At 46.0% G+C, this 23,368-nt stretch overlaps 1 protein-coding gene across 1 annotated transcript in view; it reads right to left on the bottom strand.

Moving 5' to 3' along the window:
- The window catches only part of MARCHF4 (membrane associated ring-CH-type finger 4), a 109,937-nt gene extending 89,315 nt beyond the window's left edge, over positions 1–20,622 (bottom strand). The window contains exon 1 of the mRNA XM_059168102.1: positions 18,483–20,622. Within this exon, the coding sequence (XP_059024085.1) occupies positions 18,483–19,007 (525 nt within the window). The 5' untranslated portion in view covers positions 19,008–20,622. The remainder of the gene's footprint in view (positions 1–18,482) is intronic.
- Between the last annotated feature and the right edge of the window lie 2,746 nt (positions 20,623–23,368).

Raw genomic sequence — 23,368 nt, 5'->3', positions numbered from 1 at the left:
GACAGAGCTGGCAATTCTCTGGTGGGTCTTCCTGTAAGGGCACTAATCCTATCATGACAGTCTCACCCTCATGATCTCCCCTAAGCCTCCTACCCACCCAACCACCCTTCAGCCCCATCTCCACTTATCATCACATAGAGGGTTGGTGCTTCAACATGTGAACTGGGGGGATGGGCAACAGTTCAGTCTATAGCGCCCACATTAGCAGAAAGCAGAAAATGTTGGTTAGGAAAAAAAGAATGCTTTTCTTGGGTGGATCCATGAAAGTATTCAAATACCTAATTGACTTGGATTCTGTTAATCCCACTATGCTAGGCACAGTGAGTGATACAACGGTGAGCTATACACCTGGCACTAGCTCTCTTGAGCTCACCTTCCACTGCGGAAAGGAAATGAAGTTCAACGGTGATAACCAGGCAGGCAGCCTGTGGTGAGTGTGTGCTGTGTGAGCACAGCCAGGATGAAATGCCATGTAGGAGGGAGTCCTCACAGAGGAGGTGACAGGTGAGGGTGACAGGTGAGGAGGTGGTTAGGGTTAGGGCTGTTGGTAAAGAAAGAAGGGAAAGAGGTTACAAGTGAAACAAAGCCTTTGAATGGAAACCAAAAGCAGAGAGCCAAGAGGTGTGTTTGGAGAATGGAAAATGGCAGGCACTGGGGATTTGCTGGAGTGGATGATGGGACATCGGGGTGCTGGGCTGGAGGCTGGAGGCTGGAAGAAGTTAGGTCCAAATCCCAACAGTCTTTGGTTGTCACCAAACCAAAGGCATTTAGCTTTTTTCCATGTCAGTAAGAAGCCGGAGATCGAACTGCTCAGAATTCGTTTTGTGGAGTCAGAGTATGGTCTGCATGTTACTTTTCCTCCTTACTGAAAAGAGAAGCTTTAGTGGAGGCAACACACTGGACATGCTCAAGGACCCCTGGTCCTCACTGTCCTGTCTCCTGACACTCCTCACTTTCACATGCCACACCACCTTAACTTTGCAAGTGTCAGGGAGTCCCTTCCACCACCGGGCTCTGCTGAACTCTTGCCCATTCTCCTAGCACCAGCTGGAGGTTCTTGTCTATGAGGCTGTCCATCTATGATTCACTTGAGCAAAGTTGACCCCGCCCTCCTTTCTGCCCATGCTATAACTAGAACATCTCTCCACCATTAATTTTATGACAGTTCCCTCACATACTTAACCCTCTTGTCAGATTGAAAGGTCACTGAAAGGAGCCATGTTTATTTCTCTGCCTCCCTAGGGTGGGCACTATGATTGGCACATCATTGGTGCTTAGCAAAAAACTACAGAATTTAAATTTTTTAAAAGATTTTATTTATTTATTTTGACACACAGAGAGAGAGATCACAAGTAGGCAGAGAAGCAGGCAGAGAGAGAGGAGGAAGCAGGCTCCCTGCTGAGCAGAGAGCCTGATGCGGAGCTCGATTCCAGGAACCTGAGATCATGACCTGAGATAAAGGCAGAGGTTTAACCCCCTGAGCCACCCAGGCGCCCCTGAATTTAATTATTTTTAATTAAATAGAAGAAAGAGCACTAGAGGAGTGCCTGGGTAGCTCAGACAGTTCAACATCTGACTCTTGATTTCGGCTCAAGTCATGATCTCAGGGTCCTGAGATCGAGCCCCACATCGAGCTCTGTGTTCAGTGGGGAGTCTGCTTGAGATTCTCCCTCTCTCTCTGCACTTTCCCCACTTGCATGCTTGCTCTCTCTCTCTCTTTCTCTCAATAAATACATAAATCTTAAAACAAACAAACAAAAATAAGAGCACTGAACTAGGAGCCAGGAGCCCAGAATCTAAACTCCAGCCCTGTAAACCAACAGAGTTACCTGACCTTTCTGATTCTGCCTCCTTATCCATAAGGAGAAGAACGGATGGTAATCTCTATTCCACAGTTTTGTCCTGAGAGACTCGACTGCATTCCCGGAGCATAAATAGAGCTGAAGTTCTTTCCTACCCCTTAATGATTTGCTTAGAGTCTGGAGCGTTTATAGAGCAACAACAGGCACCCCACAGATCGCTGCTAGCACTGGGAGTTCTGCTTCATGCCAGACATCACTGAGGGCAGAAAAAAGACCTCTTGTGCATATTTGAAGGAGAAATGAAGTGGGACAGGGACTAGAAATTTGATCAAGAAATTAACATCATCCGGGAGGGGGAAAGCAAGAGCTACAAACTGAACTGTGCCAAGAAGCTAGAGTAGTTGGACCAGGATGTCCAAGGCCCTCCAGGACCACTAGCATGACTTGGGGCCTGCCATAGGACTCGACTTCACCTCTAGACTGTAAGCTCCATGACAGTTGAGGCCTTGTCTGTTTGGTTCATGGCTATACTGTCTACGCCTAGTCCAGTTTGTGTGTGTAACAGTAGCACGGAATCATCATGTAACCTCTTTGGACCTCGATTCGCTCAATCTCAAAAAACAGTGGGACATCCCATTCTCCCAACATACTCTTCTATAAGCAAGAAAACCTGCTAACACTTTCTAGCATGAGGGGAGGTTGCAATAATGCTGATGGCAACCTAGGAATGATAGTTTAACAAGGAAAGGCAAACTTAGTACCATGTTTGTGTCTCCACACAACACATGGTTGTGTTCTCCAGCTCTCCTATCTCTCTGTGCTTGCTCCCATCGGTGGAGATGATGAAGGTCTAGAAACACAATGGAGCCAGTGCTGTATTGATGACATTTTTTTTTTTTTTTTTACTCTCTGGCCAGGAAATGACCTTTAGGTTAGAGAGAGCTGAGATAAAAGTATGCCTGGTCCTTGAATGAAACACTGTTTACCAACCGCAGTGAAACACAGACCTCCACATACTTGCAGGCTGGGAACTTCTACACCCCTTTTGTCAACTGGCTGCCCTCCCCAAGAACCTGAGATGGTGGTTATCATGGTGACCACCCACAATGGGGGGGAACCCCTGTGTCCCCTTCCTCAAGGGGGGCTAAGTGAGGCAGCTTCCTCGTGTAAGCCAGGGTGGACTAGGCCAGGGTGGGCACATTTGGAACCCTGAGCTGAGCAAGACTCACAGCTTTCACAGTTGACACCCTAGGGAAGCGACCAACTTGATTCCCCAGAGGACACAAAGAAAGGAGGACAAGTGAAAGCTTGTGTCTTGAAGCAGAGTGGGCTTTTCCATTCCTCCTGGGGCTGATGCTCCTTTCCTCCCTCCAGGTTTTTTGGAAAAGCTTCTACTTCTGCCCACTCTCTTATCTTGGCCAACCTCAGTCCAGCACAGCTATCTCCTCTTGTGAGAATACCTCCCTGATTCTCAAGCCTACACACCATTGCACTCAGCACAACTATCAGTCCTTACCATCCTGCCTTGTTATCACCCCATCGGCAGTTACCAGACAGCAAAATTCCTGGAGGACAGAAGCCACGTTCCGGTTCACTAGCATAACTAGAACTCTCAGCAGAGCTCTGGCCTAAAGCAGCTGCTCAATAAATGTTTGCTAAATGAAGGAATTAGAAATATCACTCCCCTCTTGTGGGAGGAAGATGAAACAAGTTGATATCACAGTTTAAATAAAATCCACTCATCAACTTCGACAAGGTGTCTATGGTGTCTGTGGTGTCTAAGGAGTCTGTGAAGCTAGAACTCTATTCCCTTTGCCTTCTATAACCACAGAGCCTAGTGTTAAACAACAATCCTTCAGCATAAAAGAAATCTGGGCAATGTCCAAACACACTGCAAGGTGGACTTAACTTTTGTAAAGATTCTCAACAATAAAAGTTATAATATAAATTATAGGGTTATCCCTGAATGCACTAGAAAATGAAATTAACCATGGGTTGACCCTATTCCTGCCATTCTCCCTCCCTAGTCTCTTCTATTCTCCAAATGTTCTGGTAGATTAACACTTCACTACAATATAGGAGTGTTTTAGGAAGCAAATGAATGAGTATTTTTATGGCTGAAAGAGGAGTAGGGGAAGGATGAATGACTTTCTCCTATAAAGTATTTACTGGTACTTTCCAGTCTGAAAATAGGAGCACAACATCTCTCCTCTCCAGATCCTGTTTTCTCACTTCTAAAAAACTAGGAAAATAATGTCTGCTCTTCCTTCTTTACCACAGGGATATGAGCTAGTGTCTCTGTATGTATTGGAGGATAAGGAAGCTCCTGGACCCCAAGGGTCCTTCCAGACTCTCCTGAAGCTTCCAGATAAAAACCTCAGTTCAATTAACCATGTGAGTTTCTGTGGCATTACTATTCCCAGGCAGGTGGCTCCCAAGCACAGCCAGACCATGAGGCTCTTATTACAGAAAGGCCATTAGAACTCAGCCCAGAGAAGCTAGCATTGAGAGTAATTGCTGAAGAGGAGTAAACCTGCCCCTCGCCTCTCTGCAGCCTGCCCACACTTTAATCCACCCAGCTCTCTGAGGAAAGCTATACTGGGTCTTAAAACATAGCAGGGCAATTTGAAAAGCAATGAGAAGGAGAGAGGATTAGGCAAGTGGAAAGGAGTATGTTTCTAATGAGGAGAATGAGGTAGAACTTATACTGGTATACTTTGGCATACACTTTCCCTGGGAGAATTCCTCTTTCCCAGCCCTACTTGTCCACTCAAAGGTTAGCTTCTCTGGCAATCCTTGTCCTGTTGTCTCAGGCATCACTAGTCACCCCTCCTGTGTAGTCCTCCAGCACCATGGATGCAATCCTGTTTCAAGGAACCCATCATGTTGTCTTGTGGTTGCTTCTCACAATAGACTGAGCTCCCCAGCTTGCCTCCACATTCCCAGGGCCTGGCACCCAGCTATGCTGAATCAATGGTCACACCAATCCTTTTGCTGCCATCAGACCAGGTAGACCAGAAAGAAAATGGACAACAGGACATTTTCATCTTTAAATCATGACCATTGGGGATGGAAGATCCCTTAAAAGGTCATCAAATGTATTCCCCTCGTTGAGTAAGACTAATAAAGTGCCTGATGAGACATACTCACATTCTGTCTTTCACATAGGTCCCCAGCAATGTTGTGCCCAAAGCTGTCTTGCCCACCCTCAACTAGCTCTACCTCCCCTTCTGTAAAACCTATTTAACACGTGTCTTTTTGTAGCAAATAATATGTCACACCTTTTTATTATAAAATTCAACCACATATAAAAATATGAAAATGTTTAAAAATATATAAAACATATGACTGTAAAACATATAAGTATACATAAAATATAGTGTAATAAAACATTTAAGTAGATGAAATAGTACAATAAACTCGTCACCCAATCATAGCACTTTTAAACACATGACCAGTCTTGTTTCATCTATGGTCACTGGATTGTTTAGAAGTAAATTCTAACTATCATGTCAAATAAACACTTTTGTACTTCTTTTACATTCATAGGAAAGACAGAAATTAATTTAAATCATGAAGAACCTCTATGTGTCTTTGGGGAAGAGGAAGAACCTTTGAAATCATATCATATACTTCTCCAAAGCCCCAAACTGACTTTTTTTTCCCCACTAAACACTTAATGGGTGTCCAAAGCAAGAAACAAAGCAGTGGGTATTATGTAAAATGTCAGCAGATTTTGCAAAGACTAGACCCTCTGGGCTCTCTCTGGAAAAAGGATACACAAAAGGCTGGAGGAGCAGTGAAAGGACCAACAACCTCAAATGCCTTTTTCTTCTGAATTAAATAGTCGTATTCCCTGTGCAAACACACACCCACTCCCTTACATCCTCAGTGTTCTCTCTCATTCCCACAACATGCGCCCAACAGGAGGGGACACCTTTGCACTCTGACAGGACACCAGCTCTCATTCAAGGGCAGCTGCCTGGTTTGGGCAGCTGTTTCTAAACGCGTTGGAGAATGCAGAGCCCTAGTACTAGAAAGCTTTTCTTTCTCAAGCGGCACATTGCTCTATGGAGGCTTAATTCTGTGGCTCCTGGAGGGATTGCTACAGGATGTATCAAAATAGACAACCCACACTCACTCAATGTGCCAAAGCCCTCCTTTTGGGGTGTTAGGTTAAAAATTGTTAAAGTACCACTGCATAATGGCCAATGCTGTTTCTGCTGCTGATGATTAACTCTGTTTATATGCCTAAGATCTCCATATTGGGAAAATATCATTGCCCACTCAACACTTTCACTCCTCAGGTGTCACCCTGTCAATCTCAAAGCACTTAGCACACAGTACTTATACCCAGGGAAATGTGTGAGGCATGTTTATCATCCTCCCTGGATAGAGGTGGAAGGAGCACCCAGATAGTTCATGTTTATGGGGAGCCCCTTCATGCATTGCAGTAGGTGTTGTCTACTCAAATTCTTGTGACAATGCTATGACATATTTTTTATTTGTTCCCCAGTACCACAAAAGACACTAAGTTCAAAGGATTTAAATGATTTGCCCGAAGCCCACAGCTAAGAAGTTCTAGAGCCCAAATTCTAAACGAGGTTGTTATAACCACCAAAACCATGTTTTTTTTTTTTTTCTGTATTAGTAATTGCCAATTTTTCCAAATATAAGTAACTACCCCCATTGAAATTATTTTTATTTTTTTAACTTTTAATTCTGCATTGATCTCAGATTCATTTAAAAACTTATAAAAATAGCACAAAGAGTTCCCACTGACCCTTCAACCAACTTCCCCAAAGGTTAACATCTTACAGACTAGTGACCAAAACCAGGAGCTTAACATTGACACAATACTGTTAACTAGTTTACACACCTTATTCAAGTGTCACCAACTGTCCCACTAATGTCTTTACCTGGTGCACAATATCCAATTCAGATCACTCATTGTATTTAGTCGTCATATCTTCTTAGTCTCCTCTAACCTGGGACATTTCCCTCATTGTTCTTCATGACCTTGGAGTCATGACACATTTGGAAAGTACTGGATAGTTGTTCTGTAGAATGTCCCTCGACTTAGCTCCCTTTTAATGCATCACTTTCACAAATGCTCAAGGGACTTGATCTGTATTTTGAGTATTTATTGATTGAGAATAGACTTACGGACAAGACGCTAAAGTGAAGGATGCTTTTGATTTCATTCATTACAATGGCTTTCATACACTTTTTTAAAAAAAAGTATGTATATCTGTGTGATCACTTTCTCTTAGTCTACCAGCAGTGGTTGGGTATTTTTAGTTTCCTCCACCCTGATGATGTCTTGGCAGCACCTCCTGAGATCAGCAGCCACAGTCACACACACACCAAGGCAGAAATTCTCAAAGAAAATTTGAAGAAGTGAGTAAGGTCAGATAACAACATCAAGAGCTAATGTTTATTGAATATTTGCAAATTTATCATATGTTTGCATTCCACACTATGCCAAGAGTTTTGCATGCGTTATATCATTTGAACTTCCCAGCAACCTCTGAGACAGATACTTTCTATAGTGAAGAAAAATGAAGATTCTGGGTTTGTAAGTGATTTGCCTGATATTTTAACACTACTACACAGCAACGCTGGGATTTGAAAGAAGTTCTGCTTGGCTACATAGGCCCCATGTTCTTATTCACTGTCTTAACTTCCTGCAAAAGCATCTTTGATTCTTTGCTTCCATTGTTCCTATGCCTGGAACAGTCTTCCTTGTCCTATTTTCCAAATTCTTTCCCTGATTCGGTATTTAGTATCCAGTTCTAAATTCATTCTTCTAAGGAGACTGCTGTTGGTGGAGGGGGGACTTGGTATGCCAGCCCCAGGTACTGCTCCTCCATATAATATGGCATGAAGAGGACAACACAACTAGAAGGGGCTTGGATATTTCTGAGGACAACCTCTTTCTTTTCTAACTGAGGAGATAGTAACAAAACAACTGGTATTTATTGAGTGCTCATTGTAGGTCAAGAGTTTCTACATGCTCGATATGTATTCTCTCATTTACATTTCTCACAACCCTAAGAGAGAGGTACTAATATTGTTGAGGGAGGGACATCTAGAATTCACCATACCTGAGTTTTCTCTTTTTCCAGGTACCCAGGAGGATGAAACTCCCCATCCCTACTGCTATTAGGTACAGCCATTCTAGATCCAACCAATGAGCTGCAGGTGAAAGCATTGAGTCATTTGTAATGCATGTCATCATGGGTACTCAGTGAGCTATGCGGTGGCAAGCTGCATACTTTCTGTTGCCTTGCCTTGGGACTCTGGGACTTCCCGCATGAGGCCCCTGATTTGCCTTTGTTCAAGAATACTCTCTGAACGTAATTCAGGAGTGCAAATTAATGGTTGTATTAGTCAGGGAAATTAATATTAGGTGGGCAACAGACAACCCTCCAAGTCTCAGCATCTTAATATAATCAAAGTTTGCATCTCCCTCATGTTACAGACCTGTGTGGGTTAGCTTTTCCATCTTACAGCTATCCTGATTGAAACTGATAGCTCTCAGATCACTGAGGCAAGGAAAGAAAGAGATGCAAGAGGTATCCCTTCTTGTCTCTGCCCTGAGTGACACATGTCATTTCCTTCTTCATCATATGGTCCTGTGTCCTCTCTCCACTTCCAGTGCCCACCTGCCTCTTCCTTGTATGTCTGATAATTTCAGGTCCAGGGGAGGCATCTTCCCCCTCCCCTTCGGCTGCCTCTCCAAACTCCTGCCTAATCCACAGTCTTCCTGAATCATCTGCCTTAGAATTGTCAAAGCCAGTGGTTGAAAATGGAGATTCCAGGGCAGCACTACCTTGGGGCCATGGCCTGGGACTCAGCATTCTCCCCCTTACCCCCAATTTGGGGCAGTTCTTGGTATCCACAAATGTTTCAGAATTATTATAGGTCAATGTCACCCAAACCTCAGTCACGTACACTTTCAAGGTGTACCATCTATACTATTACTTACTCGATACTTAACATTTTTCTTGAAATGTCTTACATTTTTACTTCAATAAATTTATTTCTAAAGGAGGCTTTTGTCACTACCATAAATAAAAAACCAATGTCATTTATCAAAGTAGGAATAGACAAGCTGTGTTTATATGATGGAATATTATTCAGTGCTTAAAGGAAATGTGCTGTCGGGGTACAAAAAGACATGGAGGAACTGTAAGCGCATATTACCAGGTGAAAGAAGCCAGTCAGAAAAGGCCACACACTGTATGATACCAACTATATGACCTTCTGGCAGAGGCCAGGCTGTGTTGCCAGGAGTTCGGGGGTAGGAGCAAAAGGATAAATGGTGGAACACAGGGGATTTTTAAGCCATGAAACTGTAATAATACCATATATGGTAGATACGTGCCGTTAGCCATTTGTCAAAACCCTTCAAACATATAACACCAAAAGTGAACTCCAATGGAGACTATGGACTTTGAGTGATAATGATGTGTCAGCGTTGGTTCACCCATTGTAACAAATCACTACTCTGGTGGGGGATGAGGTTGGGGTGGAGGGTTGGTGAGGAGTGAGTATATGAGAACTCTGGTACTTTCAGCCCAGTTTTGCTTTGAACCTAAACCTGCTTAAAAAAAATAATCTATTAAAAAAAGAATAGACACACACAACTGCAAACAAAACAAGACTAACCAATTATAGCTAGATATTACTGTATGTCCAAAGACTCTGAGCCCGAAGCCTTCTCTTTGTTTATAAAGGAAACTGACAAGAGTTAAAAAGGTGTTAAAGACATATTATCACTCCAATGAGCTTTTTCCATTAGACATAATCATAAGGCATGAGAACAACTGAAAAGAGAACAGTGTTCTCACTTGATGACCAACATTATTTAACGTGGTGTCTCCCCAGGGTGTCCATGTCATCCCAGGCTTTCAGAAATCCTTGTCTAGGGATGACCCTGAATGCAAATACCTTGCTGTCACATGTTGGGGAATCATTTCTTCTGCCACCTCCTCTATATGCTCCTCTGCGTGCCTAGCCTGTTTCTGGCCTCTAGGGACTCAGAGCCCAGGAAAGTGTCTTTCTGCATAGTTCCTGCCAAGAAGGGAGTGCTGCTTAATAAAGATCTGTCAGGAACATAGCGGTGATGGAGATAGATAAAGACTACTATGTTGGGGGTGAGAGACCTGGGCAGGAGAGCAGGGAGTTGAACTGAATCAGGCAATACAAAGGCAGGAAGTCAGCTAAACAGAAACACTGGATCTGAACGTGCATCCCTGAGATCAGGCACAAAAACAGCCGGGCGTTTACGGTGGTCAAAGTACAGCTTTACTTAGAGCATCTGCTTTTTTAAGGCTGTAGTACAAGAGAGTCGTAGGAAAGGCAGCAGCGTGGTCTGGGAACCCTACTCCAGGTCTCTGAGCCACGTTGACAGAATGAGGGTAAATATCACTCCCATTTAATGAACAGCTGCTATGTACCTAGAACTTTAATACAGCATGTTCACCACTTATGATAAGTGCTCAAGCTGAATATTTTATTCCTGCTTTGTAGACAATGAAATCAAGGTCTAGGGAGATTAAGTCACTTGCCCAAGGTCACCCAGCTGGGAAGGGCCCAGACTGGGATTTAAATTCATGTCTTTCTGACTTCAATGCCTGTATTCCTCTCATTGTTCAGCAAAAGAACAAGAACAGGTCTATTCCTGGCCAAGTGGACTCAAGCCAGGACAACAATCACTATGATTACTAGGATAGGAATCATCACTATTTGTTATTATAGAATCTGAAAAGGAGGTTGGATGGGGTGAAGATGGATGTCGAGGGAGCTTCCGTATCCTTCTTGCCTGGCATTTTAATTTCTATACAGACATGTACACATATGTACACACACACACACACACACACAAATATACCTTCTGCTATGTGTACACTAGGGACCCAAAATAACACTATTAGTCTGGAATGAACATGTACCAAGAAGGATACCAAGGGATCAGCAAATTTTGAGCCCCTACTGTATGCAGAGTCATATGCTAGCCAACTAGGATGGCTTCGAGAGGCTTCTTTTGGAGAAGTTGATGTTGATTGACTTCAGCCACATCCAAAGGGAACTTTCCATAAAGAAGGACAAGAATTTGATCTGTCCACCTCAGCATCTCTGAGCAGTTTCCCTGAAGAAAGTCTCATGAGGGCAACAAACTAGGCCCAAGACTGGGGCTTGAACCATGGAGTTCCACAGAGCCTCTGTTTTGCTGACAGTTTGCATCTACCTGGAACTCAAATTGTAACTAAATCAATTTTGCCTATTTTGTTATGAGACTGCCAATCCCATGTGTACTCCATTTTTGCTTTTAACATATACAGAGGGAGGTATCAAATATGTACTCCATGTAATATGCACACATAAACTCTATCTTACATATGATACATCTTGGTAGGGGGATGGTGTGCAGCTCAGGCCACACACTATTCACTTGCCAGCTCCTTTACATCCGGGCTCACTTCCAACTTGGCTTCCTTCCCAGCAAACAAGAAGCAGCTCCCTCATTCCCACACTCCTTCGAGTAGCCCTTCTCCCCCCTCCCCCTCAACCTGCTCCCCCCCCCCCCAACTCACAGGCCACAGCTGGGCCTCTCTAACACACCAGCTGGAAAAAGTGGAGAGCATCGGTGGAGGGGAGGGGTGGAGGAGAGGAGAGAGACGGAATCCCAGGATCTGGCCTTTCTCCTCCCAGGCTCTTTAGAAATCCATATTTTACTCCACCCTACCAGCTTTATTAAGTACTTTTCTTTATGGGAGGTTCAACTTGAAGCCACACCCAATAAGTTAGCCAACATACCACATCCAGATGCAGGCTACCAAGTGAGGAAGGATGGTTCCAAAGTGAACACTGTGTAGAGGATCAACAGACAATCTCTAGGTGAGATTCACTCTACAACTGTTAAGACAGCAAGTGCCTCTCTTCCTCCGAACCTTCATTCTGTCTGTGAAAGTGAGACAGGTGCACTCGATGCTTTATTCCTGTGCATGCGTGTGCATGTATGTGTGTGTAAAAAATAGATAGCTAAATCTGGAAAGCAGCCAAGGACTTGATGGTGAAAGCTGAACTTCCTTACATCACTTCTCAGTAAAATATGAGAGCACTGGTGAGAACCCTGGAGGAGGAAAGGGTCCTCAGAGATTTCGATTTAAACAGGATCAGGACTGGGACGCCTGGGTGGCTCACTTGGTTGGGCGGCTGCCTTCGGCTCAGGTCATGATCCCAGGGTCCTTGGATCGAGTCCCACATCGGGTTCCTTGCTCGGCAGGGAGCCTGCTTCTCTCACTGCCTCTGCTTGCCTCTCTGCCTGCTTGTGTGTACTCTCTCTCTCTGGCAAATAAATAAAATCTTAAAAAAATAAAAAACAAAAATAAATAGGATCAGGACTGACCAAAGTAGAAGTGGAAAAACCACAGCAGACAATCCAAAGAGGGGAACATGACGTGCTGCTCATGACTCTGGGTGAGGGGTAACTGGGCTTCCTCTTTTTGGGGATGTTCTGCAACCTTAGGTCCATGATGGTATCTGTTGCCTATTATTCATGACATGTGCCTAGTATAAATTCATGATTACCAACAACTTAGGATTTCTGTGAACACAGGACAGAGACTATTTTTTGTGATCTCTGTGGAAGACACATTTGTACATGCCATCTATTGCATACACTGGGATTAGATACTGGGACAAGACGAACCCTTGGATTGACAAGGGATGCAAGTTCATCTCTTTACACTTAGATTAAAAATGTCTCTGGACCCTCAAGCAATCTCGTAATGAAACCCAACTTTCGAGCTCAGCAAGGATCTTGAAGATCACTAGTTCTAATCACCAATTTGAGCTCCCTTTCTAAAGCAGCCTATATTATCTTGGGAAAGCTTTGATGAAAGTTCTTTCTGCTATCAAAACCAAAGTTGGGTTCCCTGAAGATTTCATCCCTGGCCAAGGCACTGACCATTGTGATTCCACAAAACAGGTCTGCCTCTTCTGCACAGCACATTTTTCAGCAGTTGATGCCAGCAAGTGTTTTTCTTCCTTATAGTCTCTTCTCCCCAGCCCCCCTATGTGTGGAAATGCTCACTGGATGAGCTCTAGAGGATGATTCATTCAACAAAAACTTACAGAGTATGAAACAGGTGCCAGGCACCAGAGTGGGAGCTGATGACCCAATGATAAGCAAACACAAGTTGCTGCTTCGAGGGATTCTTATAGTCCCTTTGCAGTGCCTCCCTTAGACCCAGGCAAGTCTCTTGCTTAGTCCCTTGCTGTAGAAGGCCCCACTCTGGCCCTTCTTCAGCTGCACTCTTCCCATAGGAAATCTGTGAGGTCAAGGAGCTATGCCTCTCTTCTAGAACTTGCTCCAATTACCTGGGACCCCAGAATTCCTGTGTATTCAGACATGAGCCTGCTCTCAGAACATTCTCTTCCTTGGGTTCAAAGGAAGAGGGGCAAGGGACAGCTCTTTCGGGATAGTATGGACAGAGCCTGAGCAAGCCAACAGGAGTATCCATGCGTGTGTGACAAAGGCTCATCCTGCTGCCAGATGTAGCCAACAGTGGAAAGAGAGTCAAAGTGGCTTGTAGGCCAAGGGCTGGGTACCCCCATATGGCTAGCACAGAATTCTAAGGAATCTAATAATTCTAATTTCAAACCTGTCTTCCAGGTTGTTTTGACCTTTTATTTGCCAGGATGGTAGGATAAAACTCTTTTTATTTAATAGTTATCTGGATTTATTACTTTTTTTTTAAAAGATTTTATTTATTTATTTGACAGAGAGAGATCACAGTAGACAGAGAGGCAGGCAGAGAGAGAGAGAGGGAAGCAGGCTCCCTGCTGAGCAGAGAGCCCGATGTGGGACTTGATCCCAGGACCCTGAGATCATGACCTGAGCCGAAGGCAGCGGCTTAACCCACTGAGCCACCCAGGTGCCCTGGATTTATTACTTTTAAGTATTTTGGCTTGTGGTATGTGAGGTATTGTTCTAGGGTCCATAAACGTTAGGAATGGGCCTATTCTTTGTGGAGACTGATATTAATTAAATGATCATACACACATACACACACACACACACACACACACACACACACAAATGTAAAATCGAACCATAGCTAAGTGCTAAGAAAAATAAAACTCTGTTTGGGTCTCTACTAAAATGCTCTACTTGATCTCCATTCCCAGGGTTCTCATCGCATCTTGGGGTCTCCAGTTTCCCCTGCGCACTGCAAAGCTCTTCTCTTACTCTCCTGGGACCCAAACCACGGACGAAAATATTTCACACTATTCTTGCTCCTTCTGAACACAGAACTCTGTGGAAGCAAACCCCAGGAAGAATAAAGGAGGCAAGCCAAGGCTGTTAATCTCTTCTAGACTCATTTCCTCTTTTCCATCTGGTCCAAAACAGCACCCCCCAAGACTGCCATGTTGGATTTCATCCTCACACCCACCTCTAGGTGCTCCACAGCTGACCCTGCCTAGGAAATGCTTTCACCTCTTTGCCAAGATATCCATGTGTCTCACAGCTCTTCTGCTTCCAGCTGCCTAAACTCAGCCAACAACCATTGCTTCTCACTTGGTCTTCCACAGCAACAGAGAAGCCTTCTCTGACTAACTGGGGAAAAGGTAGCACATTCCCCCATCTTGTGTCACTGAAAAGGCACCCCATACACTAGTCGCTGTTAAGCACACATCTCTTTCTTGTATCCAATATTACTATAATTCACCTGTGACCCATTGTCTGTGTGCTCTTGATCTCTATCAGTCTCTCTGATGTCTGGGTTAGATTGTGAAACTCCCAGAGGGCGGGCCACATCCGCCCTGTGTCTCCAGACCCTGCTCAGCAGAGTGGCAGGCATAGTTAGGCACTTGCTGAATAAAGACTTTTGATGATGGAAACAGGAGCAGCACTCTATGCCTAGAGGATTGTGAGTGCACAGGAAGCAATCTACTACCACCACCAGCCCACAGTCACAGCAGTCCTGCCAGGGACTAGCCTGGGAGCTGGGGCACACTGTTCCTTTTAAATGAGGCAGAGGGAGCACGGTCTTGCCTCTGAGATAGTAACAGCAAAACCCTGTGACAGCATGGCTCTAGCTGTGTTGACCAATCTGACGCTCAGAATGACCATCAGTTGGGGGTCGATCATTATTATCCTTGTCTTACAAAGGGAAAACCTGAAGCACAGAGGGGCTGTGCTACTTGTCCAGGCCTCAGACTGGGGCCATCTGGTTTCAGAGACCTCAGCTTACCCACCATGGTCCATCAAAGTGAACCAATGCAGCTTCAACCGGAAACAGGGTGAAGAGATGCCAGCTGGGCTCTTTCCCCACACTTCCATGGATCCTTGACCCCTGTCCAACCAGGATGAATGGCTGAGAGGAGGGGAGTGGCTACTCAGTCAGCTTTCCAGCATGGAGCCAACTTGGCTCTCCAAGCATTTATCCACACACCATCCGTCTGCCTCCTCCTGTCCTCTCCTCTGTTTCTCACACATGCTAAGCTTGTTCACAGTTAGGACTTTGAACCTGCTATTTCCACCACCTGGAATGCTTTCCCCCCAGGCCTACTTATCAGGGGGGTCTTCTTATCATGTAGGGGCAGATCAAATGGCACATTCTTGGGAAGGCTGTCCCTGATCACTCTATCTAATATAGTTGCATATTTCTCAAACCCACTCTTTCCTTCTTGTCTACTCATTATCCTGTTTGACTTTCAACATGGTGCTCAACACCATCTGAAATCGCTTTATTTATCTACGAGTTGACTGGTCTCTTTCTGCATCTCTACTAGAATGTCAGCTTCTGGAGAGCAGAGATCTCACCTGTTTTTTCCCCTCCTGGATACTCAGTGCCCAGAACAGCATCTGGCACCCAAAAATGCACAACAAACATTTTTAAAGTAAATGCATGCATGCATGAATGCATGTAAAGACCACAATGGACACGTGCAAACCTGGAACCAGTTGGACCCTCCAGGTGTCCCTTACCACGTACAAGCCCTTGTCTGGAAAAGATCAGATCTTCATTTGGGACAGTCTTTTAGCCCCTGGAGCAGCAGGCAAATGACTAGGAGCTGTTTGGTTTCTTTGTTTGGGCAAAGAAAAGACCATGACATTCAGCGCTGAGACTGCCGACTGCTCTCCCTTCTGAGCCACATGTGCACGACTGCCGGACAGCTGGCTCCCTGAACAGAAAACCAGATCCTGACATCTCAGCTCTTCACTTTCGTCTTTCTGTCTGTCTCTCTCTTCCTACTCTAGAGGGTTTCCCCCATCTCCTTTGTTGCCTTCCTCACTGAGTCCTATGAAGAAAATTGAGTAAAAAGAGGGAAAATATGTTCATATCTAACACGTGCTTCTCTTATTACTACGATAGCACAATCTCATTAAAATCTCCTGGCTCCTGCACAAATAATAAAACCCCCCAAATATAATCATCATATGCAGGAAGTGCTTGACTTGATCCAGTCTTATGCCAACACGATGCCCCTATTCCTTCTACATAATAATAGAGCCCATTCCTTTATTGGTGTTAGCTCTTTTATTCAGTCCTTTATTTATGACACACCATAAAAATAATGAACAAGAAAGGAAAGCTCCTAACCTCTGCCCAGATCCTCTATCACATGCAGATATTTCACAGTATTCCTAAAGATCCTTTTCTTCTCCCTTTTTTCAATAAAATACTGCTTTTCCATGATCAAAATACCTGCCATTGTATTTTAATCCCTTTCAAGATGTTTTCAGGCTCATTATCTTCTGAATCCTCCTAACACACTTACAAGGGAAAAAAAGGAGAACAGTAAAAGATGCCTCTAAATCACAGAAGTTGGAAAAGGGGCCCAGAGGCATGGAATAATTTGAAGAGGTTCACACCGTGAAATCCCATCCAGATTGGCCTCCAAGTCCTGCTGTTTTCTAGAGACAAGGGTGTTTTTGCCAGAAGCCACACTCCCAGCAGCCCCTGTGACACACAGACCTAAGCCAACACATATGGGAGAAAACAGCTTAAGAAGTTTGGAAGCTAAGTAATTCTTTCTTATGGGAAAGATGAGGCTCCTGATTGGGGCAAAAGGCTGACCAGGAGCATCCTAAAGTGAGGCCTCACTCTTGCTCTCAGCCAAGCCACTCCACCTTGTGCCCACCAGTGGAAGTGGAGAGAAGAGCTGGATGAAGGGCCCCAAGCAGGTGCCCTGGAACTCCTCACCTAACAAGAGTCCTCAACTCTGGACAGGACTTAGTTTGGGACTTCAGTAAGCCTAGTCTCAAGAAGGAGGAACCCAACCCTTAGCTCCTCAGAAACATTTATTCACACTGAGATCTATGTGACCTCCTCTCATGATGCCCAGGCTTCTTGGACCTAGTCATCTTCTGTCCCTGAACTATGTTGCCCATTCAGAGCAAAGATAAAATGAATGAAAGTATCAGCTAAGCCTGTCTCTCACAAAGCAAGCCTTCAGCAAGAGCCAGAGCCCCCTCAAGATCACTGGCATGGCATTCTGCTCTGCCCCTTGTTCAAGAAGCACCCAGACATCTTCCCTCTACATCTAGGAAGCTACTGAAAAAGTGGCTGAAGTGACCACGGAACTCCCTTGACCAAGGTGCAATTTAATATTCCTTCTCCAGGATCACTAACTTGATCAGATTTTTTTAGATGAGACTTTTCTATCTGGGATTCGTGGAAAGTGTTGCTATAATTCATGACTCTAGGATAATGTCCACATACTATCTCCAGCCTCTAGCAGACACTAGATTGGGAGTGGAGCTGGAAGGACTGGGGTGAGTCTATCTGTGAAAATCTGAATGAACAGGGAAGGGAAGGCCTTCAGACTAGTGCATGATTATACTTGGCATCCCTGCCCTGGATGGGGAGCGTTTAAGGGATATTCTAAGTTGAGGTGCTTCAGGCCTGAGAAGGGGAGTAGATATGACAAGATTCCTTACTTTCTTCTCCATATCCCTTAAACTCACCCCCAACCTGCTTACCTATTTGCTTTCAACCTAGGGGAAAAAAAAAAAAAAAAAAACTTGAATCAGCCAAGAAGTGTCTCAGCAAACTAGAGTGTCTTCTTGGGACTAGAATCTCTCCCCATTTCCTCCTCACTGACTAAAATATACTACTGAGGATGTCCGTGTCATTTGGGAGGGGGTAGTTCAAAGTGAAAGAATAGGGTCAGGCTTGTGTGTCAGTCTATGAGAATAGGGAAAAAGGAGACGATCTCTGCATAGTTCCCTCCAAAGAGGGAAGAAGTTTGAATCTAGGACTGAAGACGGGCCGGGGTAAATGCCAGTAACAACAAATCATATGAAAAATGATCTTGGCCTCAAGCATGAATGTACCACCAAGTTCCTTCATTTTATCACTTCTGACTTCTGAATCTTCTATTCTGAAGATGCTTATAGAGTTTTTGGATGGAATTGAAGACACTAGCATTGGAGGAAAATGCAAAAACTAGGGTACAACTGAGTAACCAAACAGGCTCTACCAGGTACCAGACACCTTTTGGGCAAACTTATCCACAAGACATCACTGAGGAGCCCTTAAAACATATATTTCTTAAACTAAAGACAGCACAATGGCTCCCCAGAGCAAGCAGGTGAGTAGTAATCTGCAAGATCTGGAGACACCATCAGGCAGCAGGAAAAGGGAAAAAGGGTCTCACCTGTTCTGGCCCCTGGAAGCAGATGCGGCAGAGCGGGGTCCTCATGCCACTGTCCAGGCTGCTTCCCAGTGAGTAGCAATCCTCAGCCTTCCCCTTACAGAAGTCATCTGAGGAGGCACTGCTGAGCAGCGACGTGGGTGGCTCTGTGGCTGGGCCACCCCAGTCATCTTCCACAGAAGAAGGTGGCAAAGGTGGTGGAGGTGGCAGAGGAGTGGTCTCCCTGCCCACCCCTTCTCGAGGACCCCTCCAGCCTGCCCACCCCCCGGCACCCAGAGCCGGAAGGGTGTTGTTGTTGGCCGCCAAACTGGGGGGCTGGGGGTCGCCGTGCATGGGCAGGGGCGCTGGAGGGGGGCGCCGCAGCAGGAAAACCTTCAGGTCATTGAAGAGCATGCGGCAGCGGCACTTGAGGAGACCCTGGTGGCGCAACATCTGGGGAGCCGGGGCCCACGATCCACAGCGGTACCAGGCACAGCAGCAGCAGCTCCACCACCACCACCAGAGCAGCCCACTCAAGGGTATCAGCATGTGCCCAGTGGAAGCAGAAAGCCCAGGAGGGGCAGCCAGAGTCTTTGCAGAGGAAGATAGTAGAATGGTTTTTTTTTTTTTTTTGGGGGGGGGGGGATCCACAGCAGAGCTGTGTTATGAAGGGGGGGATCTGCTTTCTCACTGGCTCTTCTTACACCCCCTCAAAGTAGCAAATCAATTGTTCCCAGGACGAAGAACTGTGAGTCACTGGTTTTGAACTCTCCCTGGAAAGCCCAACAACAACAAAAAAGGTTTTCTTGCCTCCCCCCTGCCCCCTCACCAACCTTAGCTTTGCTCAGGTAGTTTCCTCCTTTTTGCCTTTGACTTGGGGGTACTGGCATGGGAAGGGGGGGTAAAAAAATGTTGAAGAAGGGCTCTTTGGGCCTTGAGATCAAGGTCTCTAGTTGTCAGAAAGTTTCCCAGGAGAAGATATTTTCAGTTCTTCTCAGATTCCTAGGCAATGGGAAATCTCTTTTCTTTTGTATAAAAGGGTGAAGATTATAAATCAAATTTGAAGTGGACTGAGCTGGGCTTAGGGCAAAACGGCTCAGTGAAAAATTGAGCACTGCATGTGCAGAGTGAAAAGATAGTTTTCCTCAGGTAGCAGGAGATTGGTTTGGTGGGGGTGGTGTTCGGTGGGAAGGAGAGGAGGTTGGGAGAAGTTTTAATTCTCCTGGGCAGAAAACTGGGGCAATTAATCCCCAGAAGCACCAGAGTTGCTTTTAAGAGAGCAGTTGTGGGGGGAGAGGGGGGGTTGCAGGTGAAATTGGGCAAGGGGCTTGTGCTTTGCCTCTGCAGCCAAAAAAGCTGCACGGAAGAGGGAAAAGCCAGTTAGGAGAATAGAAATGGGAAAATAATGGACTGAGGAAGGGGAAAGAAGCGGGGGTGGGGGGTGGGGGGGTGGAGATCCTTTAACCCTTGCAGAGCAGCTTCCTTCCTGAGCATTAAGATCCTGGCCAGAGGAAGGGTGTGTATATGGGAGACAGGAGGCGGTGGAGCAGAGAGAAGGGGTAGAGAAAAGGGGCGTGTGGGAAGAGACAGGGGGAAGGAGTAGTTACATGATCTCAGCCCCCAGCCCACACCTGCGGCAGTCCGTAAATCCGTGGCCCCTTCCCTTTGGCTCCATCAAAGGTCCCTTTGGGCGAGGGGCAAAGGCCAGGAGAAGGGCAGATCCGGGCGGGTGAGTGGCCTTGCCTTCTCTTCCTCTTCCTCTTCTGGGCCGTTGTCGCCCTCCTCCTCTTGCTCCGAGTCTGCCCGCGGCCGCTGGTGCTGCTGTGGCGGCGGCAGTGAATTCTGGTAGGCGTCCCGGCGTCTCCGGGGCGGGGGCTGCTCCGGCTCGTCCTCTGGCTGCTGCTCGCCGTCCGGCGCGGCCGCGACTCCCGGCTTCATGATCCTCCTCCTCCTCCTCCTTCCCTGGGGGCCGGCTCTGAGCCCCCGCGCCCGGGCAGCGCTGCCATGCAACCAGAGGCGAGGCAGGCGTAGGGGTGGGGGCGGCTGGGGAGTGAGGAGGGGAGGGCAATAAAAAATGAAATAAAACTAGTGGAAGAATAATAATTCGGTTCTCAAATAATCAGGAATGGGTGCTTCTGGAGGGGTGGGGGTGGAGGAGGGCGGCTGCCGGGTCTTCACGGCAGTTCTGCCCTCACTACCCCCACCAAGGGCGGCCTCGGCCGGCTCTCTGCCACCCCCCACGCCCCTCCCTCCTCTCCGCTGACTCCGGCTGGTTGGGCTCGCTGTTGCTACCTCCTCGCAGATGCAACGAGGTAAGGCTTGTTTGCGGTGCCAGTTGCAGGTGGGGAGGGGGAAACGAAGCAGTGTGGCCGAGGTGGGAGATAGCCAGCACTTGGCTGGGGCTTGGTCCTCGCGACTCCTCAAAGCCGTATATAAATATATCTCTTATAAAAGGCGAGAGGAAGCAAATCAGATTCCAGGCTGCTGCCAGGTGTTGTCTCGTCTTCCGCCGTTGCTCAGCACCCGTCGCCGCGACTGCTGCCCCCCTGGCTCAGTTCCCAGAGGGGTGGTGCTGGAAGGAAGGTGGCGGGGCGGTGAGCTGACCGTCCGAGAAATGGAAACAAGGTTCTTGCCGCGGAGAAGGCTCTCAGCTATCTCCGCCTCTGCCGCTGCCGCGGCCGCCGCTGCTGCATTCAGCACCCCAGGCGAGTGGACAGCTCCCACCCAGACCACGCGCGTCACGCAAGTAGGGGCCTGACGCAGACGCCGCGGAGGGATGGAGGAGGGAAAGGGGCCAAGAGGAAAAGAGGCTAGGGAGAGAAAGAGAGAGAGAGGAGAAGAGGAGAACTGTTAGAGGGAAGGGGATGGGGAGGGACCAAGGGAAAGGAAAGGAAGGAGGCTAGGGAGGGATTTAGGAAGGAAGGGAGGAGGGAACAAGAAAGGGGGAAAGGCAAGTGGGGTGGAAAGGAGCAATTCAGGGTACATTTTCCCCCACCTGGAACGTATCAGTGTGGATAGTAAGGTTGTAGGATTTCCTCCCAATGTACACTATCACCAGCCCTCTGAACGCGCATACACAGAGCCTTCTACATCTCAACCAGAGTCCATTTCCAAGCTCACAAACATTGTAAGCAGATAGAAATCTGCAGGCTTTGGGGGGGAAAAAGTAAGTTTTGTGACTCTCTAACGAACTCCAGGACTCGGTGGAGACTAAGTCCCTCATGACTAAAAACTCAAGAGAAAAAAATGCTTCAGAGACGGAGGGGGATGCCAGCACCATTTTTGCCAGTTTCTTCTAGAAATTCAGTTCCAAGGGGCATGATTTGTTTGTTGCTGTTGTTTGGGTCCATTTTAATCCTCTGTGCCTAGGTCAGTAATGACATGTAGTATGTGCTCAATATGTATTTGTTGAATGGAATATGACCACCATCGCCATCATCAAAGTCATCATTACTCCAAGGTATAGACCTCTCCCAACTGTGAATCATAAGAACCCAGAGCGATATTAACCCTCCCCCTAACCACTATCTCCAGCTTCCCTCCATCCAAGCATTTAACTGAGCCACTGACAAGAGGTCATTTGAAATGGATTTTAATTTCCTCTTTTATTTATGTTTCTGACTCATGTCACCCAATCTCATCCTTGTCAAGGAGTTTCTAGTAAATAGTAAGGAGTCCCCAAATGTGAAGAGCAAGAAAAAGAAAACTTAAAGTGATCTATACAAATAACTCAGTACTTACAGCTGTAGACCTGGGTCATTTAAAACTTAGGTTTGCTTTCTTGCCTTTCTTCATAACCCCTTTCCCCCTCAATGCACACAGACCACGAGGGTCATAGACATGGACAAGCTATCCCAATGAGTCATCTACAAAGCTGTGGTTAATGCCTTTGGAAATATTGGAGCCATAGACAGAGAAGCATGTAAAATCTCCACACCAAAATATCACTGGCATGAAGATGAGCCCTATGAGTCATAAGAAAACTACCCCTTTGCTGCCATCTCCTTGAATGATTTATTCCTACAAGCTCTAAGGAGCAAGGACCTAAGTCTGGGTCTTGATTAAGCCGGGGTGCCTGCTTGTATGAATCATTCCTCAACACCCACCATGGATGCCGACCCCTGGTCCAAGGTGAGTGGTTGGAAGAGAATACTACAAAAATAACTACAAAAACAACTACAAAATAATATGTATATTACGGATATCAGCACACCCACTCTGCCACAAAAGAGAATTTCTTTGTTATAAAAATCCATCTGCTCTCAAGGAAAATTCTCTGTACACCACATTACCCTGTGCCTGATTCTGACATTGCACAAATAATGATCACATCATGTATTCATCTCCCTCTATAAGACACAGAGCTCCTTGAAGGCAGGGACCAGTATTTATGTTTGGAACTTCAACATATAAACATAGTGCCTAAAGCCTACTGGGTGATCAAGAAAATGAGTGCTAAATGAAAGAAGGGCCTTTTTGCTTCAATGAAGCGACCCTATTTCTCCCCTTCAACTAAAGCAGATTCATGTGAGTGCTCTCAGACATGACTGAATATCTACTTTACCTAAAATTGAACTTCAGGGTCTTGTAAAATGCTAATCCTCATAAAATACTAGTTTCAAGTATGTCGTGCAAGTAAATTGGGGTAGGAGATAGAAGAGGCAGACAAAACCTGTATTCCGAGTTATAAAAAAGGGTGATATCCACAAGACTGTCTTTCCCAACCTTTCCACTGAAAGGAAGAAGATTCCTAGAAACAGGAGGCTGCTATGCACAGGGAGCAAGAACAGGGCTGTCTTCAGAAAGACTGGAAGGCTTGAGGGCTCTATTTTGAATATAATGTAAATCCTGAAAAGCACCTCAGTAAGTGTGTCCTAATGCTGTTGATAAAACAAAAGTTGTAAGCCCCA

This window comes from Mustela lutreola, chromosome 3 (assembly GCF_030435805.1).
Source record: "Mustela lutreola isolate mMusLut2 chromosome 3, mMusLut2.pri, whole genome shotgun sequence".
NCBI classification, from domain to species: Eukaryota; Metazoa; Chordata; class Mammalia; order Carnivora; family Mustelidae; genus Mustela; species Mustela lutreola.
The sequence above is the reverse complement of the archived record's forward strand: the minus strand, read 5'-3'. Positions and strand labels throughout refer to the sequence as shown.